Source organism: Desmodus rotundus, chromosome 7 (assembly GCF_022682495.2).
Source record: "Desmodus rotundus isolate HL8 chromosome 7, HLdesRot8A.1, whole genome shotgun sequence".
NCBI lineage: Eukaryota > Metazoa > Chordata > Mammalia > Chiroptera > Phyllostomidae > Desmodus > Desmodus rotundus.
Window position 1 is genome coordinate 111,051,435 of NC_071393.1, and position 22,026 is coordinate 111,073,460.

Sequence of the window (22,026 nt, forward strand, 5' to 3'; positions counted from 1 at the left end):
GCTTTCCATTCATTCTTCCTCATTTTATAGCTGGCTTTTTCTAACTGTGTGTGCAAAAGATGAATTCAGAGGTATCAAAGGATCCTTATTTCAGGAATCTTCCTGCAGGAGTATTAATGGGAGGCTGACTGTGGTTAGGCTGGTTGGCTTTAGAGGCACGATTTCCCACATTAATTTTAGTTTCTTTTGAGATCCATGGAGTCTGAACACACGCCTAGGGAAAACCAGCCTTTATATGCAAGTCTCTGAATGAGTCCAATGTGGGGCTACCCCTCTAGGACTGCTCCAGGACCCACAGGACACTTGTCCTCAGGCAACCTCACAACGATTCATAGGCATCTACACACACCTGAGATTTGGGTTGTGGAAGCCAGAGTCCTATCCCTTTCAGAGCCAAAGCAAGTTCAGTCTCTCACTTAACCAGCAAAGACTTTGTTCAGATTCTCAGTAAGCAATCCAATTAAAAGTCAAAATTAAAAGCAGCAGTCACCCATTGTTTTTCCCTTTCTCTGGGTAATCTCAACCCTTATCCACCTCGAGGATTTTAAAGATTTTGTTTATTTTACTTTCAGAGAGAGGGGAAGGGACGGAGAAAGAGAGGGAGAGAAACATGCAAGAGATACATCAGTTGGTTGCTAGGACCTGGCCCAAACCCCAGGCACATGCCTTGACTGGGAGTCAAACCAGTGACCCTTCAATTTGCAGGCCAGCATTCAACCCACTGAACTACACCAGCCAGGACCCACCTTGAGCGTTTTATAAGAACAGCTCAAATAAAGTCAGAACCTGCCAGTTAACACTGGGAGGGCTAGAATTCCAAGAGAAAATTCACCCTCATTCCCCCAGTGCAAAGCAGGGAGCTGGTGGGGCACAGCGGGCCATGCTGGTACCTAGCACCAGGTTCCAGCCCACAGGGTGGTCCTGGGCGGGCTTCTTCAGAATCCTGCTGACGCCAAGTAAATTTTGATGTCAGAGATGTCCAAACCTGCAGAAAATTTTTATAAGGGTTTATTTGAGCCAAACTGGTGACACGCTGGAAAGCGAGATCTCAATGCTCTGGTGAAGGACAGTTTAGCAGTTTCTCTTACACATTTGGAATTAAGGAGGGAAATAAGGAAAATTACATGAAGTGGGAGAAAGCAAGGTAGAGGAGAGCTAAGATTACATGCGCCCTTAAGGGTGGTGAGAGGAAGGAGGTCCGGAAAAGAGATTACTTCTGTCATTTCAAAAGCGCGTGAAGATTGGACAGGGCTCGCTGAAGGCAAAGGTAAACCTTTCATGGTCCTGGCCTGACTACCCGTCATGACCTGCCCAGTTAGAATTTCATGGTGTCATCACCCTGTGCTGTCACTGTGGTCAGACTGATTACAGAGCCCCTTTTCCATCCACATGGCCTCGCCTGTATATGCTTTTACAGGGAATGTAGAAAATTCAAGCTGTGTGTGAGAGCTGGACTCTTTAGGGCCCATTTCAGTGAGAAATCAGTGGACCTGTATTTGTTTTCTAATTCTCACCAAGAAGCCCGTCCTTAAAAATGACATAGTCATATCACAACAGGTTTCGGGGATGTCTTAGATTACACCATCAGTTTCAAATAACAGGAAAAGGGTAGGATGTGAGGGAAGGGGTTTGGAATAAGCCTCCCCCAAATGTGCCACTTTGGACTACTTTCAGCTGAAGTCAGCGAAGGCCCAGGAGGCTCAGCAAAAGCTTTCTCGTTTCCCCTTGAACTGCCTGAATGCATTTAGGTAGAAAGCCTGGTCCAGGAAGAGAGTATCACCGGACTAACTGCGAAGAGTACGGGCTAGGCGTGGTAAGCTGGAAGGAGCTCGGCAGGTCCCATTTGTTCAAAGTCCAAAGTCCTCTATTTCCGCCTGGTAGAGCAAGCCTTTGTTAACCAAAAATTTGCTCTTCCCATCTTCCTGTAAATTGTCTTCTTTCCCTTTGAAGCCCCAGTCACCTAACCCCTTCTCCAGTTGTCTGGGGGAGTCAATTTAACCAGTGGAAGAACCTAGAAGGGAAGAAAGGAGAAGTTTTCTTCCCCTGCAGGAAGAACCACAAAGATGCCTCATCTAGTTGAACTAATGCAACTCCTGGCCCGTGTAGGCTTTTTCTTATCTCACTTAATCCTTGTAACAACAGTGGGGGGTAGGAAAAGCTTAGAAAATGTACTTGGCTGGAGATCTTGACTCTCCTAGGAAGTTGTGGGCCAGATGGCAGGAAATTTCCCTTTGTGTCTGTTGTGGCGCTTGACCCACTGTGGCAAGACAGCAAGAGGCGGGCGATGTGGCAGCGCACTGCTTGCAGCCCAGAGCAGTACGGGACACGGTCTGTCGAATGTGAGGTTCCTGGGGAACACTCATCACGGTGCCACCAGCCTGATGTGTCTCCTTTTCAGAGCTTTCTGGAACCAGGTGGAGTGTCAAAGAGTTTAGATCAGAAAAGGTCACATTCTGAAGAGCAGTACTTCCTCCCAGGGGTTGTTGCCGTCTCTTCCTGCGGCTGGGTGTGGGAGTGGCTTGACATTTTGTCAGCAGACCATTTCTCAGTGCAGCTCAAGTCTTGCCCTAAATGAGGGAAACTGGCTTTGTGGTGGTGACTCAGGACACCCAGGGAGCGCTCCTCCTACCTCCTTGCCTGTGCTGAAGCCAGGTGCGAGGGTGCGGTCGGCTGACCGTCAGTCTGCGAATGACTCTCGGTGACTCAGGTGCAGAGAGGACTGTTGAGTGCGGTTCCTACGGCACACGTCACTAAGCCTGCCTTCAGACGGTGACACTCTCCGCTCTCCGCTCTCCTTAGGAAAGGGGGGAAGATGTAGCTGGAGAAGCAGTTATCAGGAAACGTTAATGGTGTTGCGAGTCATCTCAGTTACCTGTCTAGGGTCAAGTTTTCAAGTTCATTCTTTTACTCAAGGATCACATCTGTGCAAAGGCATCTATTAACACTACGTTTGTATCATTTGATCTTGCGGTTAACTCTGGTATATGTTAGAAGGACGTGTGTGAAATCACTGGCCAGGATGCCCAGGGTCACCTTATTCTCAAGGCCAAAGGTGACATGTGGGCCTAACAGATCTTACTAGGACTCGGCGTATTTTTATTGCCAGCCCTGGGAGAGAAGCAGTGAGGCCGCGTCGGTCTGCAGAGCTCTGCTTTTCCCACTGCAAGTCCCACAGGAGAGCCCTTTCCAGTTGGTTCCAAGTCTGTCTGTCATTCAAGCTCCGGGTGCCCGTCTCCTCACCCGCCTCCCTCAGCGGCAGCCTCACTGTGTCCGACAACACCTAGCCATTGCAGAGGCAACAGCAGAGCGGGGTGGGGAGGAAGGAGGTGTTGAGCTTGCCGGTCGGAGTCTTCTCAGGGACTCGGAAGAACTGGACAAGAACAAATATGTGTACTTGCATGATGGGATCTCTTTCCTGAAGGTACCGACCATGCTGGAGACTGGGCTTGAAGGAGCAAAGAGCTGATTTTTAGGCACCCCAGGACACAGGTTCTTGAGATTGTACAGCCTTGGGGAATTCAATGCACTAAATAAAACTCAGACCTCTTCATTTTATTGGTGGTAACCAAATGAGTTTACCTTAAGTTAACAGTCTCTTCAAGGTTATTAGTCAAATCACATTTCAGGGATGAGAGAAATTCTGCTTACTTCAAAGGGCCTGAATGGACTTGGGCATTCTTTTCCTAGTTTAGACCACCCCCAGGAACATTGCAGCTGTGTTTTCTATAAGCTGGTTTTCCAGGTACAGCTTTAGGGTTTTAAGAATTAGCAGGAGCATTCCTTTAAAATACTAGAAAATCCCTTTGCATGGAGCTAAATGTGCCATGTAGAATGTTTGAGTCTATAACTTTATTTTTTTTTAAGTTTTATTTATTTATTCTTAGAGAGAGGGGCAGGGAAGGAAAAAGAGAGGGTGAGAAACATCAGTCAGTTAGTTGCCTCTTGAATACTCCCGAACTGGGGACTGGCCCGCAACCCAGGAATGTGCCCTGACCAGGAATTGAACCAGCGACCTTTTGCTTTGCGGAACCATACCCGACCGACTGAGCCACACCAGCCAGGGCCGAGTCTATAATGTCAGCGTCTCTGTTTTTCTCCAGGTTTCACACACTTGTTATTCCTGACAAGTCATAAACACTGTCCTATTCAGGCAGTTAGAAAAACTGACACTGATGGGCCCCTAAGTTTCCTCCAAATCTGTTACTCTGCCAGTGGGCTCCCTGGGGCTCGGCGGACTCTCCCGTGTGTCAGCCCACTTCAAAACCCATCTCTCTTGACTTGCTGGGGGCCTTGGGAGCAGCTGGAGTTCCCCGTAAGTGGAAGTCAGAGCAGTAGGGAAAGTGCAGTTACCTTTATGCTGCACTTGAAAAATGGCTGCTCACTCCTAACAGTCTTGTGTGAGTCTCCAACCAAAGCATGAAGCAGGCTGGCTCTTAAGCAGTTGGCACTGTTTAACTTTGCTGAATTTCTCCTTCCAAAGTCTGCGAAACCAGCAGAAGATGCGAGGATCTGGCAGCTATCTGTAAAGCCTCAGGCATCGTGTTGTGTGCGGAAGCAGATAATCATGTTCCTTTTCCCTCTTTGCTGTCACTGGCTTCTGATTCACTAGTGATCAGGACCCTAAATAGAAGTGCTGTCCACAGGCATTGCTAAGGTCAGGTCGGGCTGTTTTGGTTTCTTCCCCACCAGCTGGTTGCATCATTCTGTTGATGAAGTTGTGTTCCTGTTTCACTCCAGTGGAGCCTGGAGATGTTTATCGAGGCCAAAGGTGACATCTCGTCCTAAAAGGTCCTAATAGTATTCGGTGTATTTTTATTGCCAGCCCCGGGAGAGAAGCAAGAGGCCGTGTTAGTCTGTGCAGGGCTTTGCTTTTCCCACTGCAAGTCCCACAGGAGAGCCCTTTCCAGTTGGTTCCAAGTCCGTCCGCCATGGGCGTCCTTGAAGTTCCGGGTTCATTCTGTCCTACAGTGCCATCTTAAAAGAGGAAAGGGCAGCGATGAAACGTTATGTCTCCTCTGAGCTTAACGTGCAGATGAGTTAACCTGAAGCACAAAAAAGTTCACGAAAGGGACAGTGCCCTCAAGCATGATGGGCAGGTATTCCTTCTAAACTACAGAATTTGTTTTTTTCACTATTACTCTAAGATTTTTTAAAAATTGGTGAGATTGCTCTGACCAGCATGGCTCAGTTGTTTGGGCATCGTCCCCCAAAGCAAAAGGTTGCCAGTTGGTTTCCTGGTCAGGGCACATGCCTGGGTTGCAGGCCCACTTCCGGTTGGAGCAGGTGAGAGAGGCAACTAATCTCTCACACACTGATGTTTCCCTCCTGCTCTTCCTCCCTGCTTTCCCTTCTCTCTAAAACTAAATAAATAAAATCCTAAAAAAAAATTAGACCATTTCTTGTGCCTTAAAAAATATATATTTATTTATTTATTTTTAGAGAGAAGGGAAGGGAGGGAGAGAAACATCGATGTATAAGAGATATGTGGACTGGTTGCCTCTCGCACGCCCCCAACTGGGGACCTGGCCCACAACCCAGGCATGTGCCCTAACTGGGAATTGAACCAGCAACCTTTTGGTTCTCAGGCTGCCACACCAGCCAGGGCTCTTGTGCCTTTTGAACTAGAATTGCCACACACAGCACTCTGATAGTCATAGCTTCATTATTACTCAGTTCATTGTTCTCTTGCAATAAAATCACCTCCCATCAGCCTCCCCTCTCCTCAGAAACTCTGGCCTGTGGGTTGCAAGTCATGTTCTCTACAACCTCACATTGCGTTGCGCCAATGTGCAACCTTCTCATTTCTATGAACTTGCCCAAGTGTTTCCCAGACACGGCATGTACAATTCTTCTCTCAGGCTCTTGTTCACTCTTTGGAAACCAGTGCTGGGCTCCACTTCACTAGTCCTTTGGATGCTACAATGCTTTTGGAACAGTGGGCATTAGTGGAGGAAGCTCCCAAGAGGCTGTACAGGATGGTGTAGTATATTCACTGACTCAGCTCTGGAATGAACTAGAATAGTCAGGGTTACCACTAGTTAGGATCATAAACGTAAGTATTTGAGTTCTGAATCACTTACAGGTTACAGCAGTCAGTAGAATTTAAAAGTACTCATTGTGGCAGAGATTGCTAGCTGTCTGCCAAAATCCATTCTCATCATCTTCTGGACCTAACTTAGACCTGAATTTGCCGGCCAGGGCCACGTGAGCACGGGTGACGTAGCACTTGCTAGACCGGGACCTTTAAAAGCAGAAGTGTGCCTTCGCAGTGTTTGCTGCTGATTCAGCTGCCGTGAACCTGGGAAGACCTGGTTGGCCACACAGATGGCAAAGCCCTAGGTATGGCAGAGCCAGAAGCCAGAAGGAGCCTGGTCTCTGAATCACTGCATGAAGGAAAGCCTCCTGCTGACCTAGAATATCCATCTGGATGTTAAATGAGCAAGAAAGCAATTTACTGGGTGTGAGCCGTTGTTTTGGGGAGGCTTCGTTACAGCACTTCGTCCTATCCAACAACCTTATTTAAAAGAGTGGTATGGATGATGTTTGTGCATTAAGGTCTGGCAGGAGAGAGTAGTCGAGCTAGGGAGTGGGACAGGGCACTTTCACTGTTAGACAATTCCTTATCAATGTTATAAAAAATTTCTGTTGCCAGTAAGGGAAGAAATCAACAAAAAAAATAGCAAAACAGTGCTGGCACGAACTTTACTTGTAGGAGTCATTCCTTGGCCACCCCAATTGTCACTGAATTTCCCTTCCCTCCTTTAGCACTCATTCCCCCTCGTCCTTACCTGGGACGTGCTGTGGAAATTAAAGAGCAGAGCTGGGAGTCCTGTCGGGTAGGCCACTCAGAGGGGCCTCACAAGAAAGTAATCCCTTCAGGGGGTGTGGTCCTCCAAGAACAGAAGTTCTGATACGTGTGGAGCTTAGCAGGCTTTAGACCCAGAGATTCATGCGAACCATCATGTGTAACGCACATGCCCGTGCATAATCACGGTGGGCAACAGCCCTTCCAGCACCCACTGTCAGGAAGCCCTCTTGCTGTTACGAGCACAACTGGGAAACTAAGTAATAACCAGAGGGCTGTTTGGTGAGCAAGGAATCAGAGCAAATGGAGCTGCATAATCTTGAAGAACCCACCATCCAGCCTGTGAATTAATCTAGTGACCCACTCCACAGAGTTACACATTTAATGACCAAAATCCTTTTATGAAATTCAGTCTCTCTTCCTGGGAGAGTGTTGCTATAAGACTGCCAAACTCTTTCTAGGTTCCTTTTTAGGCTTTCTGCAGCCGCCTTCTGATGAATGAATAATAGTAAGTCCAGTGCTGTTTTCCGTCACACTTCCCTGAGTCTACATCCTAGATTCCATGGCTGGACTTGAGTGTTCCCCAAGTTCTGTCACCCCCTAGGTCAATCGCTTTAATTTCCATGTACTTCTTGGGCATGTAAAGATTAAGTGAATTCAAGTAGTTTTTCAAAAGTTAGTTAATACTAACATTATTTAATTAGATTATAAACCTTTTTAAATTATATACCGCATATTAATCACTAGGCAGGGCCCGGTGTGTTATACCTAGTAAGGACTCAAATGCTTGGTGCGGTTTAAGGAGGTGCTGAGATAAACTTGGACATGGAAGTAGAGGCACTGACATGCAAGTCCTGCCCGGCCGACAGTGGCAAGGCCCGACACTGACCCGAAAGTTCGTTAGAACTTCGTTTCTCTTAGATCTAAAGTATCCTCACATATTTTGAGATTTGGAAGTGCATAATGGTTTTACTCATGGCTGTTTTTCTTTTTCTTTTTTTTTTTTTTAAGATTTTTGTAAGTGTTTTATTTAGTCTTTTTTTTCCCCCTCATCCCACTGTGTTTGGCCTGTTGTCATATTCTCCTTCTTCTACCTTCACCACCTTCCTCCCTTTCGTGTTTAGTTGTCCAGATCATCTCTGGTTCAGGGCATTTTATATGATTACATTTGAAAATGCAGTGACCAAAAGATACATAGAGGATTCCAGCTGCAGGTGCATCTGCCCTTTAACTGGGAATGGGATAAGGTTTTCTGTTCTGCTTCCACTGTGCTTTTGAGGGTGACCCCTTGGTTGGCCTTATGTTCCAGGTCACTGTTGGGCTTGGGTTATAGGCCACTGCTTCATCTTACATTTTATATTTTTGCATTTTTAAACATTTTATCAATAGTTTGGCTTTGGGTTGAGTTTGGATTCAAGAAGTATAGCTCACAACTGTACAACTTACGTTCAAGATGGGTCCATGCTGGTCTGTCTGAATCCGAATCTTTAGTACAAATCTCTGCAGATATTAAGATTTCTGTCCTGTGACCACTTCCCCTCCTTCTCCAACATACCTGCACTCCAGTTGAAGCAGCAGGGTCTTAGAGATATAATTGTGTTCTCTGGTAGTTCAGATCCCTTCCTGATAGATTTGGATTATGGAGTCCTCACCCTCAATGTGGCTAAGATGCAAAGGCAAGTGCTTACACCAAAGATAAAAAATCAACATGTATTGACTGATGTCACAGTTCACTGGAATGTGTGAAAACTGGGTTGGAAAATGTTACAGCTTACTGTCAGAATATATCACTAGCTCTTTTTTTTTTAAATATTTTTTTAAAAAGAGAAGTCAGTGCCTTTATTGGCCAAACAAGCTACTTGAGCGGGGGGAAGCAGCAGTGGGTGGCCCCTGCTGCCCAGCCAGCCCTGCTTCATAGGCTTTTGTAGGCAATGGAGAACTCGCTCAGATAGTGGCTGATCATCTCAGACTTAATCCCCACCTGGGTGAAAGTCTTGCCTTTGTAGCCGCCCACCATGCTGTCCCTGTGCATTGCCTCAGGCAGGAGGATCCTGTCCCACAGGTGCACCTTCACCCCGCTGGCTTCTATGTGGGTGGTGGCTCCTGGTTGGCTCTGCACAGGTGCTTCGAGGGCCGCTTGTGCTGCTGCAGCTGGGCGCTGTGCAGCTGCAACAGCTGCTGGGAGGCCATGTCCAGCAGCTGGGCAAGGTGCACACCATGGTGGGAGAGCTTGTGGAAGGTCTGTCTGCTCCAGCTCCACGTCTAGCATCCTGTTCATTCTTCGGAGAGGACCGTCTCGTTCTTAAAGTGTTGTAATCAAGTGAGATTCTTTGGGAGATAACTGCCTAGTTAAGAATATAAATTGGGGGCAGGTGGCCCAGATTTGGATCCTGATTCTGACATATAGCAGCTATGTTTATAACATGAAAATTCCTGTACTTTTGTCCTAAATTAACTTTCTTTAAATCCTGTTGACTACTCTTAGTATTTTACTTCCATGTTAGAACTCTGAATAGAGGCCTAATTGCTACAATTTGTGATCGTTAGTTAACATTTCTGTGCCTCACTTTCCGAAACCCCTTCTCTACCCGCAAAGTTGTGTTTCTAATAGAATCTCCCCACAGGACTCCTGGGAGACAACCCTGCCAGTCACGCCACATTTTGAATCTCACCGTGAGAAAACGAGGATGATGTGTACATTGTCACAAGGTTTTGTTTGTGGCCCAGGCCAGTAAGAGTTAGAACAACATTTCTAATTAATCTTCCCATTCCCCGCTTGTTTCTAGGCTGCCGCCTGAAAGACTTTGGAGATTTGAGTTTCACCCCAGTCCCCAAAGACGATCTCTACAACAACTTGATAGTGAATCCTCGCTCAGTGGGCCTCGCCAACCAGGAACTGGCTGAGGTGGTTAGCAGAGCAGTGTCGGGCGGCTACAGCTGTGTCACGGTGGGAGGAGACCACAGGTAAGCTGGAAGCCAGGGCGGGTGGTGGGGCTAGACTGCATGGTGTTTGGGGCTGATCAATTAGCTGGTCTGTTTCCTGAGTAAAGTACCCTTCAGAGTTTTTAGGGTATGATGAAAAAAATTCATAAACAGAAACCTCATTTAAAGTGAGGTAGGGAGGCCAGGAGGAGAAACTCTCATGCCCTGTCAGTTGGCCTTGAAGTACAGCGGGAGGAACGGTCAGCAGCCCTCCCAACTTCTCTTCCCCTCTATAAAAGAATTTCTTCTCCTTTCTTTTAGTGGACTTGCATATGGCCCTCCATGCTTGCATGTTCTGAGTTCCAATTCTCTGTTGTCCCTGAAGAAACCCGTTTTCCAGAGAAAAATCTGGCTCTTTGTTTAAGGTCAACAGTGTGCATAATAGCATTCTGATGTCTAAGCTCATGAGCTGCTGGAGACACAAGTGGTTTTGTTAGGACACGTGCCGTAGGAGGGCAAGTTCAGAGGAAGGCCAAGCAAAGTTTTTAGACACGCAGTGTTCCATGCTTACCTCTTGGCACGCTTTCTTGAGAAACTCTACGACTTTCATTTGGCTCTTGGGAGAACTGGAAGGATCCATCGATAGGCTGGATCGGGGCTTCTTCTTCTTTTTTTTAATTTTTTTTTATTTTAAGTAGTTCTGCTAATAGGTTTGCTCCAAATTCCCCACTTGGCACATGAATACGTCCTCTGCCTCCACAGTAACTGCCCTAGGTGACTGAACAGTAGAGCCTTCCTCTCTCAGTGACCCAGCATGGACTTTATGGAGCGCTGTTCTGGTGTGTTCTCAAGGAGCACTAAGGATTGTGGGAAACTTGTGATCTGTTGGGCCTAGATGAAATAAATGCATGTGGAATGAAAGAAAATTCTACAGAATTTCAGAAATGAGTCTGAGCTAGTGTAGTCAGATTTCATAGGGGAGTATGATTTGAGCTAAGCAATGAAGGGTTTTGTTAGGGGGGAAAAACAGCATCTGAGTACTAGGAGTATTGAGTACTTCATGTATGTTTTCAGTTAATCATCATGTTAATGACATGAGGCAAATATAGTTTATCTGATTTACTGCTGGGAACACCGAGGGTCAGAGTTTAGGTAACTTACCCAAGGTGCAGAGCTGGGATTCAAAGCTGATGTGACTTTATAGGCAATGAACTTTTCTTTTGAGATGCAATCTGGCAACTTTCCTTAAGGTGCTTAGAGAACTTTTCAGATCATTTAACAGAAGTTAAATCTTTGTTAGAAGTAGAAAGGCAGGTAGATTCCTCAAGAACAAAATTGTAGGTAGAATAAGGACGGAGTCCCAGGTTCCCTACTAAGATTCAGCCGGAGTGTGGGCCTCCTGCCTCTTAGCTCAGTGCTCTCTCAAAGTTCATTTATATTGTCTATCTTCTCATTGTCTCACAATTTGGGGACCGATTATCTATGTGATTATCGTAGTGCTTGGTTCTTCTTTTGTCTGGAGCTACCCATATTGCAGCCCTGTCATCGCCCCCCCCCCCCCCCCCCCCGTTTTCCCAGTGCTAAAGCCTAGGCTACCTAGGAAGATTCTAGACAGGAAGAGATGAGTGTAAAACCTGAATAGCTATTGAACATTTTAAAGGAGGAGGCATTTTTAGGTTACTCTGCTCCTTTTACACAGTATAACATACAGTACCACCTTAATCATCAACCAACTTTGACTTAAACAGGCTGAGATTATCATCCCTATTGTGTAGAAAAGGAAATTGAAGTCTAGAGAAATTAGATGACCTATCCTAGATCACACAGCTCTTCCTGGGGGAACATGGGGTGGGGAGGTGGGGTGGTTGGGGACAGCATTCTGACCTAATCCGCTGCTTTTAGCACTAGACCATGCTCTCTTCTCAAAAAGGCCCTATGTGGAGCATGCAGTTTAAAGAGCTGTCTCGTGCTATATTGACCAAGGATGGCTATACAGTCAGATCCTAAGATGCTGAAGCTGCGTTTCCCATCTATGTCCAATTTTTTAGTTACTGGGAAGCTGGGCAGCTTTTCAACCACTATCGCTTCAGCTACATTCCTACCATTGAAACAAAACAGTTGACCAAGCAGAGACCACAGACAAGGAAAGGCAAAAAAAAAAATGATATTTGAATGTCATGCTAGTGTATATAACATGCAAATAAACTGTTTTATTCAATGTTCTAAAGAGGTCTTTAATTGGGTTGCCCTGTTACTTTAAAGACTTGTTAAAGACTTAACAACTTTGATTTTTCCTTTTAGAAAGTACGTAATATTTTAAAAAGCTATAAGGCTGATTTTTATCTTTAAAAAGTTAATGCAGTTAATTCTTTCAAAGTGATAATTAGTTCTCCCTGACTTCCCTTAAGAGGTATCAAGCAATACTTGTGAGTTACATATAGACCATATTCTTTAACTGGATTTCATTCTTGAACAAATATTTAAGGTCCTTTTCTGGGCCAGGCTAATGGATCACATTTTAGGGATTTGGGGGCGGTAATGACGTCTGTCAACAGTGAAGAGGATAACCAGTGGTCAGCTTTGACCCTTTGGAGCCTTCCATTTCCCCCTCACTCACTGAAGCTTAATCTTTGGGAACGACAGCCCCAGGGATTCTGCCTCATCCAAATCCAGCCTCAGTCTGGGGCCCTGACTTTGCCCTGAGGCCAAAGTATGAGCTCCAGTGGCTGAAGATATTTGTTACTGGTGATGTTTGCCAAGCAGAGGGCCTTGGAAATTCTTGTATGGTTGACCCTTGAACAACTGAGGGGTTAAAGGCACCAACCCCCCTGCACAGTTGAAAACCCAACTACAGCTTTTGACTCACCAAAAACTTCAGTTGTCCCTTGGTATCCACAAGGGACTGGTTCCAAGACCCTCCTGCTGATACCAAATCAGTGCCTGCTCAAGCCCCTCATCGAAAAGCGGCACAGATCAATGCATACACTGGCCCTCCGCACCCGCAGCCTTCTGTGGGTTGAAAATAGTTACAAGTATTCATTGAAAAAGAAATCCATGTAGAAGTAGACCCATGCAATTCAAACCATGTTATTCAAGGGTCAAGTATATTTGTTCTTTACAGCCTGGCAATTGGTACCATTAGTGGCCACGCCCGGCACTGCCCAGACCTCTGTGTGATCTGGGTGGACGCCCATGCTGACATCAATACCCCACTCACCACTTCATCTGGATGTCTCCACGGCCAGCCGGTGTCATTTCTCCTCAGAGAACTACAGGACAAGGTCAGTAGGCCAAAATGAAAATGACATTGAATGGCTTGCAGGGGCTGTGAGGGGCTAGTTCAGTGAGATTTCTGTGAAGGATGGGTTGCCAGTGGTAGAAATGCTTACCACTCCATTCGTTCATCCAACATTATGGGCCAGGCAGACTGTTCGATGCGAGGGACAGAAAGGTTCTCCTTGCTCCCAGGGGTTCATATTGTCTATGGGAAGGCAGGTGGTACTAGGTAACTCTAGTGAGTGGTAGACCCACAGACTGAGTCCTAGTTAGAGGCTCCCAGGCCTCACTTTCAGACCCTTTGGTCTCGAGCACAGGTGGCAAACACAAGGCCCGCGGGCTGAATCCGGCCCTCTACCTTGTTTTATCCGGCCCTACACCTTATTTCTACCTGGAGGCAGTGCTGAGCTCTCGCTTAACTGTTAAGGAGTAGCTACATGTATACAGTCCTAAAATTTCATTCAGCCCTCTGAAGGCAACTGCAAGGCTGATGTGGCCCCCCCTGTGAAAATGAGTTTGACACCCCTGGTCTAAGAGTCCAAGTAAAATCATGATTACCTCTACTTTTCTAGGCTGTTCAAAAGACATGGGAGCCCAGGCATAGACTAGAGTCTGTTTATTCCGTCCCTCAGTGAGGGACCAAGTTAAAGCAGGAATAACGAAGGTTACTCATTAGGCAGAATGCCTGTCCTGGCTGTCAGCAACTTGGGTGACAACTGGGCTCTGTTTCAAGAACCGATCTGTAAATAATTCAGTGCGGTACAGGGTTAGTCAGCAGTATTCCTGCTGTTTAGGTAAGAATGAGAAACCGAGACCACTTTAGGAGACGCGATTTATTTTTTTAATTCTTCTCGCGAAAGCTCTATGGTGTTCCTCAGCTGCCTCTCTGAACCACCTCCACTTGTATCAGTTCTCTTTCCAGATCAAGTGTGTCCTGTTGCACTGAGCATGCCCTGCGGGGAGGGGAGAAAGCAGGCTGCATACAAGGGGACGCACACAGCGATGGTCTTGAGGAGACAACAATGCTTGATGAGTCCTGTTCCTTCCTCTCTCCACAGGTACCACAGCTCCCAGGATTCTCCTGGATCAAACCTTGCATCTCTTCCCCAAGTATTGTGTATATTGGTCTAAGAGATGTGGACCCTCCTGAACAGTAAGTTGATTTTAGGGTTAAACTCGGGGTCTATCCCACCCACTTATGTTCCATTTAACAGGCTGTTCCTTGCCTTAATTTGTTGAAGATTACTATAAAGTCAAAACCCCCTCTATATGTGTATTGGATTAAAAATGCTATTTAAACTAAGAATTCCTTCCTTCATATCTCATCACAGCTTTATTTTAAAGAATTATGATATCCAGTATTTTTCCATGAGAGACATAGACAGACTTGGTATACAGAAGGTCATGGAACAGACATTCGATCTGCTGATTGGCAAGTAAGTAACTATGACAGATATCTGTGTCTAGGTCCCCAGGGGAATAAAGCAGCTCCCAGTGGGCAGCATACTTTAGCTTTTCTCTTGAGGATAGTAGCTTTTCTTTCAAATAGAAGCAAAATGTACAAATTAAAGATTCAAACAATTTAGAAAGGGAGAATATAAAACGTAAGTCCTGTTCTTCCTCAGGTTGGGAGGGAGTTTCCCGGAATTCATTGCCCAGATCCTCTCTCTCTCTCCAGAATTTCTCTTTAGCTTGTCTTTTGAGATGAGAAGCACCCATTGTTCCAACTGTCCCCCTTCTTCCCAGCCTCACTATTTCTTCATCTGAATGCAGACTGCAGTTCTCTATTAAGCAAAACTTGATAGTAGATAAAGAAGGCGGATGAATGCTAATCAAATGCTAGTTTAAGAGCATTTTCCCAGTGCTGAGTCTGTATTTTTGGATGACCCAGTAATTAACTGCCACCTGTTAAAAATTTTAGTTATTTAGCATATAGGCGTTGCATGTTAGTTTCAGCCACTGGACACCAGGTTAAACTGAAACTGGAACTGGGAGATGGTAGGGCTGGAGACATAAAATCAGAGTTAAGTTCAACTGCTGTTTACACTCTGAGGAATAAAAGCAACTATAATCAGCAAATGAAGTTAAGAGTCTATCAGAGCCCAAAGTCATACAGAAGTGAAGAATTCTCTCTATATACAGTTAATATAAGAGGCTCTAATGCTCAGGGTAAGTCAGAAATATAAACTGGAATTAGACTAAGGCACACAGAACAAATGGCAAAATTATGAAATGGTGTGTAAAAGCTAAATGCAAATACTCAGTAACTTCTGAAACGGGAAACCTGGAAATCCGCTGTACTAACACAGTCCCCAAACTAACAGCAACGAAATCAAAGAGCTGCATCTGTAGGAAGCATGAAGGTTCAGGCACAACCAGATGACTATTGTCTTATCCTTCTCCTTGCCAGAGGACAAAGGCCAATCCACCTGAGTTTTGACATCGATGCATTTGACCCGACACTGGCTCCGGCCACAGGAACCCCTGTTGTAGGGGGACTGACCTATCGAGAAGGCATGTATATTACTGAGGAAATACACAATACAGGTCAGTAGTGATCACTGTTTACTACGATAAGTAAACTTGCTGAAGCCTCTCGTCTGCCAGGGGAATCTTTTCTATTACATCACTGTAGACATGTTTTTGCTTAAACTCGTTACAGCTGAAAGTCATGTGGTCAAACTAATAAGGGACAGTCACTTAGAGGTATGTTTGGACCTCATACCAAAATATGGTAAGGTGATACTGAATACAAAGTTGTTTATGTCTCCTCAAACACTTATTAAATACAAGAATAACCTGCCAAACTAATACAGTTCTTTGCATCTGAACTGTCTAAAGGCAGATTAAGATTAAAAGGCAAGGCCATCTGTAGTTTTTACCTTAAATTAAGAGGTTGGTTTACTGGGAGTTGGGAAGGTGGAATTAAAGCTCCTCTTGGAGCTATTTTAATGCTACAATACCTTGGGTCCTTTCGTGTAGGATAAGCTTACACTGGAGCTTGTTAATAGGAGGTTTAAACGAGAGGCTAACGGAAAGATTAGTAAAATGAACGCTAGGTTGATTACGAAGAGTGGCTACCAAGGGGTCACTGTCCCGAAACTCATACTTGCTTGCAAACAGTTTCCATTTCTGTCAGAAAGCTTCTGGTTTTAAGGTTACTTTAAATGATCTTTAATTACAAAATTTAAACTACCACAGGATACTTCAATACCATCTCATGAAATGAGGGTCTTTTAGCATAGAGACCCCAGACTGAAAGGGCCAGGGCTTATGGGAAACCCTCGAGAATTTAGGATAGATATGGAAATTGAGGAATGGTTTTCTGGCTCCGGAACGCACTGGACTCCTAGGCACTACAGAAAGGAAAGGGATGCTTGTCTATCAGATCTGACTGTGGCCAAGTAGTCTCGTCTCAGACCCACATTCTTAGATGTTGGTTAACTGTCCTTGGGTTAGTGGCCAGTTAACCTGGGAGTTCAATCCTCCATTCTGGTTCCCAGTGATACCACTGGAACCAGGGGTCAGAAACCTCTGGCCTTAGATGGAGCAGTGGGCACACCCTGTCCCCCTATCTCCTGCTGTAACATTACTCTGTTCTACAAGACTATCTATCATGACACTGTCAACTAGATACATCAAACAGTTCGTTTAAACTAACTGATAGGGTGGCGATAATCTGGAAACATGGGTAATGTATATTTTTAATAGCTCGAACCTTCTTGGTTACTTCTAAGCTATGCCGAAGGCCCAGTGTCCGTCAGTGGAATTCAGACACACAAATTATCAGACACAGATGGCACGTGCAGGAACTGTTGGAAATGCTACAGTAACGTGCCTGTTCACCACATTTTGCACAGAGCACTGAGCTATGTGTTGCTAATGAGGGACAGCACACTGATGAACAGATGTGATGGCAGCGAGCATGTCATGTACTGTAATGTACTATCAATCAACCACTAGGTATATTCACTTCACCCGTGTGTCCAGGCTTTATGGCCACCCTAATGTTCTCAGATACAGCCTTGTATTCTCATACCAGTTTGTTCGGGGAACTCTTGAAGAGGTAGATTAACTTCCCTCAGGATAACGAACTAAAAAGTTCACTACCCCATTGACGTGGGGAGCAGGGGTTGGGAGAGAGAGAAGGCGGGTCTGGATAGGTTCTTTCAGTCTAATCTTCCCTTCTCAAACCCTCAGAGATGGTAAGTAGAGTCCAAATTAAAGTACAGCCAGGTCCTCCCTTGACCAAATACAAGATACTGGGCCATTCTGATGGGAGACCTAAAAACAGAGTCAGCGGTGGAACCGCCCGCAGGGCTGGGACCTGCACGGGCGACAGTAAGACATGCAGTTGTAACTGTACTTCAGGGCATGGGGTGCTTTAGGAGATGCAGGCACAGCGTCAGAGTTCGAAAGTGGGAACAGAGTTCTGGCAAGTGAGAAGTGGGGGTTCCCTTCACACAGCTACCTGTAGGCAGGCGTCTGGAAGGTTCCTTAATATTGGAAATGCACACATTTCCCCAACAAGCAGGTTGGCAGCCCCTTTCCCTACCAACCCCCAAGCTCACGCTTTCTTCTCTCCAGAAAGCCTGACAGCTGTGCCTTGTATGTTAGTTGAAGTGGGTTGATTGATTTTATTTCCTTTAAAGGTTTCTTTCAATTGTACTCTAAGATAGCAGTGTTTTAATAAATTCATGCCCAAGAGGATGAGGAGTAAGGGGCTTCCTGACAGTGGTTAATTTTATAGTAGAAAATGACTTTTTTTTAAACCTTGGCTCACTCTGCTCTCACTGCAAGTAGCAGCTGGGACTTTGCTGAGGTTTTGTCACACTTCGCTCTTGCAGGGTTGCTGTCAGCACTGGACCTTGTGGAAGTCAATCCTCGGCTGGCTGCTTCGGAGGAAGAAGCCAGGGCGACAGCCGGCCTGGCAGTGGATGTGATTGCTTCAAGTTTTGGTCAGACGAGGGAGGGCGGGCACAGCGTCTATGACCAGCTGCCTACTCCCAGTTCACCACACGAATCAGAAAGTGAAGAACGTGTGAGAATTTAGCAAGAGCTGTATGCTGACATACGTTTGTCACACTGGGCGTTCCAGAGTTGTGCGGTGTTTGAGGGGACAGATACTACATGGTCATCTGGGTCAATACTGCCTTAATGAGAACATTCGCATATTCTCACAATTGTAAAGTTTCCTCCTCCATCTCAGTGACCAATAATTATACTGTAAATATATTTGATCTTTTGCAGTTCACACGGTATTAACATATTGAAGAACTATGTAACTTTAAAGAAGTCATAAACGGCATTTATTACCTTGGTATACCACACTGGTCTCGGTGCAGTTCCTTCACATTTAACTGGTTGTCTGTCTTCCCTCCCTCTTCCCACAGTGTGGACAGACCGGGCATCCTTGAACCGTTAGCTGACAGCAGCAATATGCTTACTCCACATCTTTAACACCCGTCACTCACAAGGCCAAAGTTCTGGTCCACAAACCCTTCCTTGCAGGAAGTTCAATGCTTCCGAAAGAATTTGTAATAAACCAAGCCTCCCAAGATGGCTAGCTCCAGTAAGATGACGATGGAGAGTAGCAGCTTGTTGGTTGTCACTCTACAAACAGAAGCAAAGAGTAATCAGAAGTCTGGAGGGCCTTATTTCTCTCCACTCTTGATACAGGGAGGTCCAACTTAGGGACAAGGCTAGGGAATGTGAGGCAGACTGAATTTCTGTTTGGCCTCATGGCCACTCAGCACAAGGTACACAGGCAGACCTCAGAGATACTGCAGGTTTGGTTCCAGACCACTGCGATAACGCAAACAGAGCAACAAAGCCAGTCACGTGAACTTTTTGTGCCCCAGTGTGTGTAAGTTATGTTTACAGTAGACGGCAGTCTATTAATTATGCAATAGCATTATGTCTAAAGAAAACAATGTGCATACCTCAATTTAAAAGTACTTTATTGCTAAAAATGCCAGCCATCATCTCAGCTTACTGGAAAAAAGGCATCGATAAATTCCTTGACACAAACCTTCAATTTGTAAAAAACGCCGTATTTGCAAAGCACAGTAACTAAAAGTAGGCCTGTGTAAGGTTCTTTAGCTGTTCACAGGGAAAACACTACCTACCTCACAGAAATGTTGAAAACTGGGACCATGTACACAATAAACTGGGACAAAGGATAAAAATGTTCTCTTTTTTAAATTTTATTTTAAAATGTCTTCAAATAGTAGCTACTTCCTTACTTTAAAACTAGCTTTTCTAGGAGGGCCTAGTTAGGGAAAAAAAAACTATTAAATATAATATGAAAAAATAGACCATTTCCTAAAGGCAGGTTGAATCCTATGTCAAAACAGCAGTAACTACTCTTATCAATCCCCTTATCTAACCGTACAGAGCCGCGTGCTTACACACTGCAGCTGTGAGCACCTGCTGGGAGACGTGTTGGTGGGAAACGCGCCAGTGCTGACATCCAGCTCAGGGATGGGCCCTAAGTAACCACGAGCTGGGTAATGCCTCTTGTACTTTCTCTCCCCCCATGAACCCAAATGGAGAGCTCTACAAAGGCAATGTGGGAGCTTCACAAAGAACTTACTGTCTTTTGCCAATAAAAAAGAATCCCCGCTGTGGTTCTCATGTTCCCTCTAAACTAAAGGTTTCTCTCTGTCCCACAAGGAATTTACTGCTGTTTCAGGAAATCCCACACTCCTGCTAGTCCCACGGCTCAGCTACGGTTGTGTTTCATGCACACTACCACTTACCCCAAATTCATCCTCACTGGCAATGCTGCCCCCCTTTGCCCCTGATTTTGTTGCTGTCAGCACTTAAGTCAAGGGTTTTTGTTTTTTTTTTTTTTAGAGTTCTTGCTAACGAGAGAACTCGCAGGTAATGGGTTGACTCCCATGAAGAGCAAGCAGAGCCAAGGGCAAGTACTAAGCAGAAGTGGTGAGAAGTTTTCTAATCGAGCTTTCACAAATGCGACTCTATTACTCCCCTGTGCTGCCTTCCTTAAGGAAGGTAAGCTGGAAGTAAAAGTGCTTCCGGTGGGCAAATTTTACACTGCTCCAAGTCGGAGCAGTGTGCACTTTTAACGGAAGAGTCTGTCTTACACAAGGCAGTCTTCTTTATTTCTTCAGCTGTATTAGGATCTTTGTGAGTCACAATTAAAGCTTTGAAATTCTTGGTTGAAAGAAATTAGTGTTAAAGAGAAATTAATTCCGTGACTATTTTTAAAACTTACTTTCTAGACATTGACCGGAGAATCTTTCGACTTTTGCTCAGGTTTTCGCTTGTGTTTACCAGCTGAGAAGAGAAAATAGCAGTTATTTCCTCCTTCTTTCAAAAGTACATACTGTAGAATTTGAATATTCCTAAACTGACAGTGAGCATTAGGGATGTATGGTGGCCTCAGAGTGTAATTAGAAGAAACTGGAGAGAACAAGATACTATAGTACTTGTCAAGTAGCCTTCGGAATTACTATATGCCATGGCTGCTGCGAGGGACCTCTGGGACAGACAGAGCTAGTCCTTAGCTATGCAAACAGAGCAGCTTCAAGGGCACCTTGCCAGTAACTGAAGCAACTTCAGAATTGAATTTCATCAGCCAAACTCCAGGAGAGCCTCTTGAGTGAGTTTGTTTTTGTAGGCTGGTAGATTACCACTCTTGGGATATGGTTATTTTTTCTTTACTCCTTTAAGAGATACTTTCATTGAATTGTGAAAGGAATTAATCTTTTTAAAGCCTTTTTTTTTTTTAACCTTTCCCTTTTGATTGCCTGTTGCTAATCTAGACAGCTGGAGGGTATGTCAACAGAGGGCACCTGCCATCTGCCCCCGATCCCTAGCGACCTTGGTAAATTCATCTCAGATCATTCCTGGCTTTTAAATTCAGCTGATCTACCTGATGTTCAAGCAATCTGTAAGTTGCCGTCTCTGCAGTTTACCTTAAATTCAGTGCTTTATTGTGAATTTCTACTGAAAGAAGGGCATCATTCTGATTTACTTTAAGAATGGAGAATTACAGCTGTTAAGAGAAAACCATCCCAAACTCCCATACTGAACTAGTATTTTCCCAAGTCTTGCCCACAGTATGTTTTTCGTCTGGATTTGCTAAGAACACAGCATTCCATTGGCCAGTTGTACTATTTTCAAAATTTCTGTGCAGATATATGGAAAGGAAGGAGTAAGTTATTTTTCAGAGCCTCTTAAAATGACAGATTAGAGGCCCTGTTTCCATTTTCTTCCCACAGGACCCAGCATACCTTACGTAACAGTAAAGAGGTGTAGTCCAGGACTGAACCGCTATAGATTGTCAGTGGTGCTATTTTATGACACATGGAAATAGCCTTGTCTGTAAGTGACAGGAAAGCTAGGATATTTTCAGTAGATGATGCTTTCATAAGGATAGCAGAATATTCCACTAGATGTAAAAGAAATACAAATCTCAGACTCGTAATACAGGAATAAAAGGATGGAGTGGCTGCAATTTTATGTTTATTTGACAATCTTTAGTAAATGCAGAAATTGAGTTTCTTCATAATCTTTTTCCCCCTTCCAATGATCTCTAAATCTTAGGAGTAAATTATTCCAAAGGAAATCTCTCAGTGATGCAAACTAAAAACTGAGAAAAGGTAAGGACCTAACAGGCCATATACCCCAATTTCAGAACTGCAGTAGCAAGGCCCACCTACTCGGCCCACTCTTGTCCCTTTCCCCAGCGGCCCAGACTTACTCTGTTCTTGGTACGTTCCAACTGCTCGCGTTGCTCCCCTAGCTCTTCTATAATTTCTGAGCCAATCTGGTCAGTCTCTGTGGCAATCCGATGAGAACGCTCAATACTCTGGGTGGCCCGGTTCAGGCTCTCGGTGCCTTGCAAAAGCAACACCCGTTGAGACTGGAGCTGATTCTGACGGGATTATGAAAGGGAAATGTTAGACTTCTTCCATATTCTTTGTCAGCACAACCCTTACCACCACTCTTATGGAAGAAGGGATATAGGGTGCAAGAATTTCCATTATTTTAAG

General features: G+C 45.0%; 2 protein-coding genes across 4 annotated transcripts in view; one reads left to right on the plus strand and one right to left on the minus strand.

Annotated features, from left to right (window-relative positions):
* The window catches only part of ARG2 (arginase 2), a 39,611-nt gene extending 21,280 nt beyond the window's left edge, over positions 1 to 18,331 (plus strand). The window contains exons 3-8 of the mRNA XM_045201377.2: positions 9,592 to 9,769; positions 12,849 to 13,008; positions 14,062 to 14,156; positions 14,335 to 14,439; positions 15,414 to 15,550; positions 17,851 to 18,331. Coding sequence (XP_045057312.2) covers positions 9,592 to 9,769; positions 12,849 to 13,008; positions 14,062 to 14,156; positions 14,335 to 14,439; positions 15,414 to 15,550; positions 17,851 to 18,056 — 881 coding nt within the window. The 3' untranslated portion in view covers positions 18,057 to 18,331. The remainder of the gene's footprint in view (positions 1 to 9,591; positions 9,770 to 12,848; positions 13,009 to 14,061; positions 14,157 to 14,334; positions 14,440 to 15,413; positions 15,551 to 17,850) is intronic.
* The window catches only part of VTI1B (vesicle transport through interaction with t-SNAREs 1B), a 42,496-nt gene that overhangs the window by 2,847 nt on the left and 17,623 nt on the right, over positions 1 to 22,026 (minus strand). The window contains exons 4-7 of one of the 3 annotated variants that reach the window (XR_008427278.2): positions 21,735 to 21,908; positions 20,244 to 20,305; positions 18,320 to 18,616; positions 12,594 to 12,736 (exon numbers count right to left, since the gene is read on the minus strand). Coding sequence is in view for 1 of the 3 variants with exons in the window: in XM_024567619.4 (XP_024423387.1) it covers positions 18,520 to 18,616; positions 20,244 to 20,305; positions 21,735 to 21,908 (333 nt within the window). In the remaining 2 variants the exon portion in view is untranslated. Of the gene's footprint in view, positions 1 to 12,593; positions 12,737 to 18,285; positions 18,617 to 20,243; positions 20,306 to 21,734; positions 21,909 to 22,026 lie in introns of those variants that run through there. The other 2 variants (XR_008427277.2, XM_024567619.4) reach the window with 2 other exon arrangements.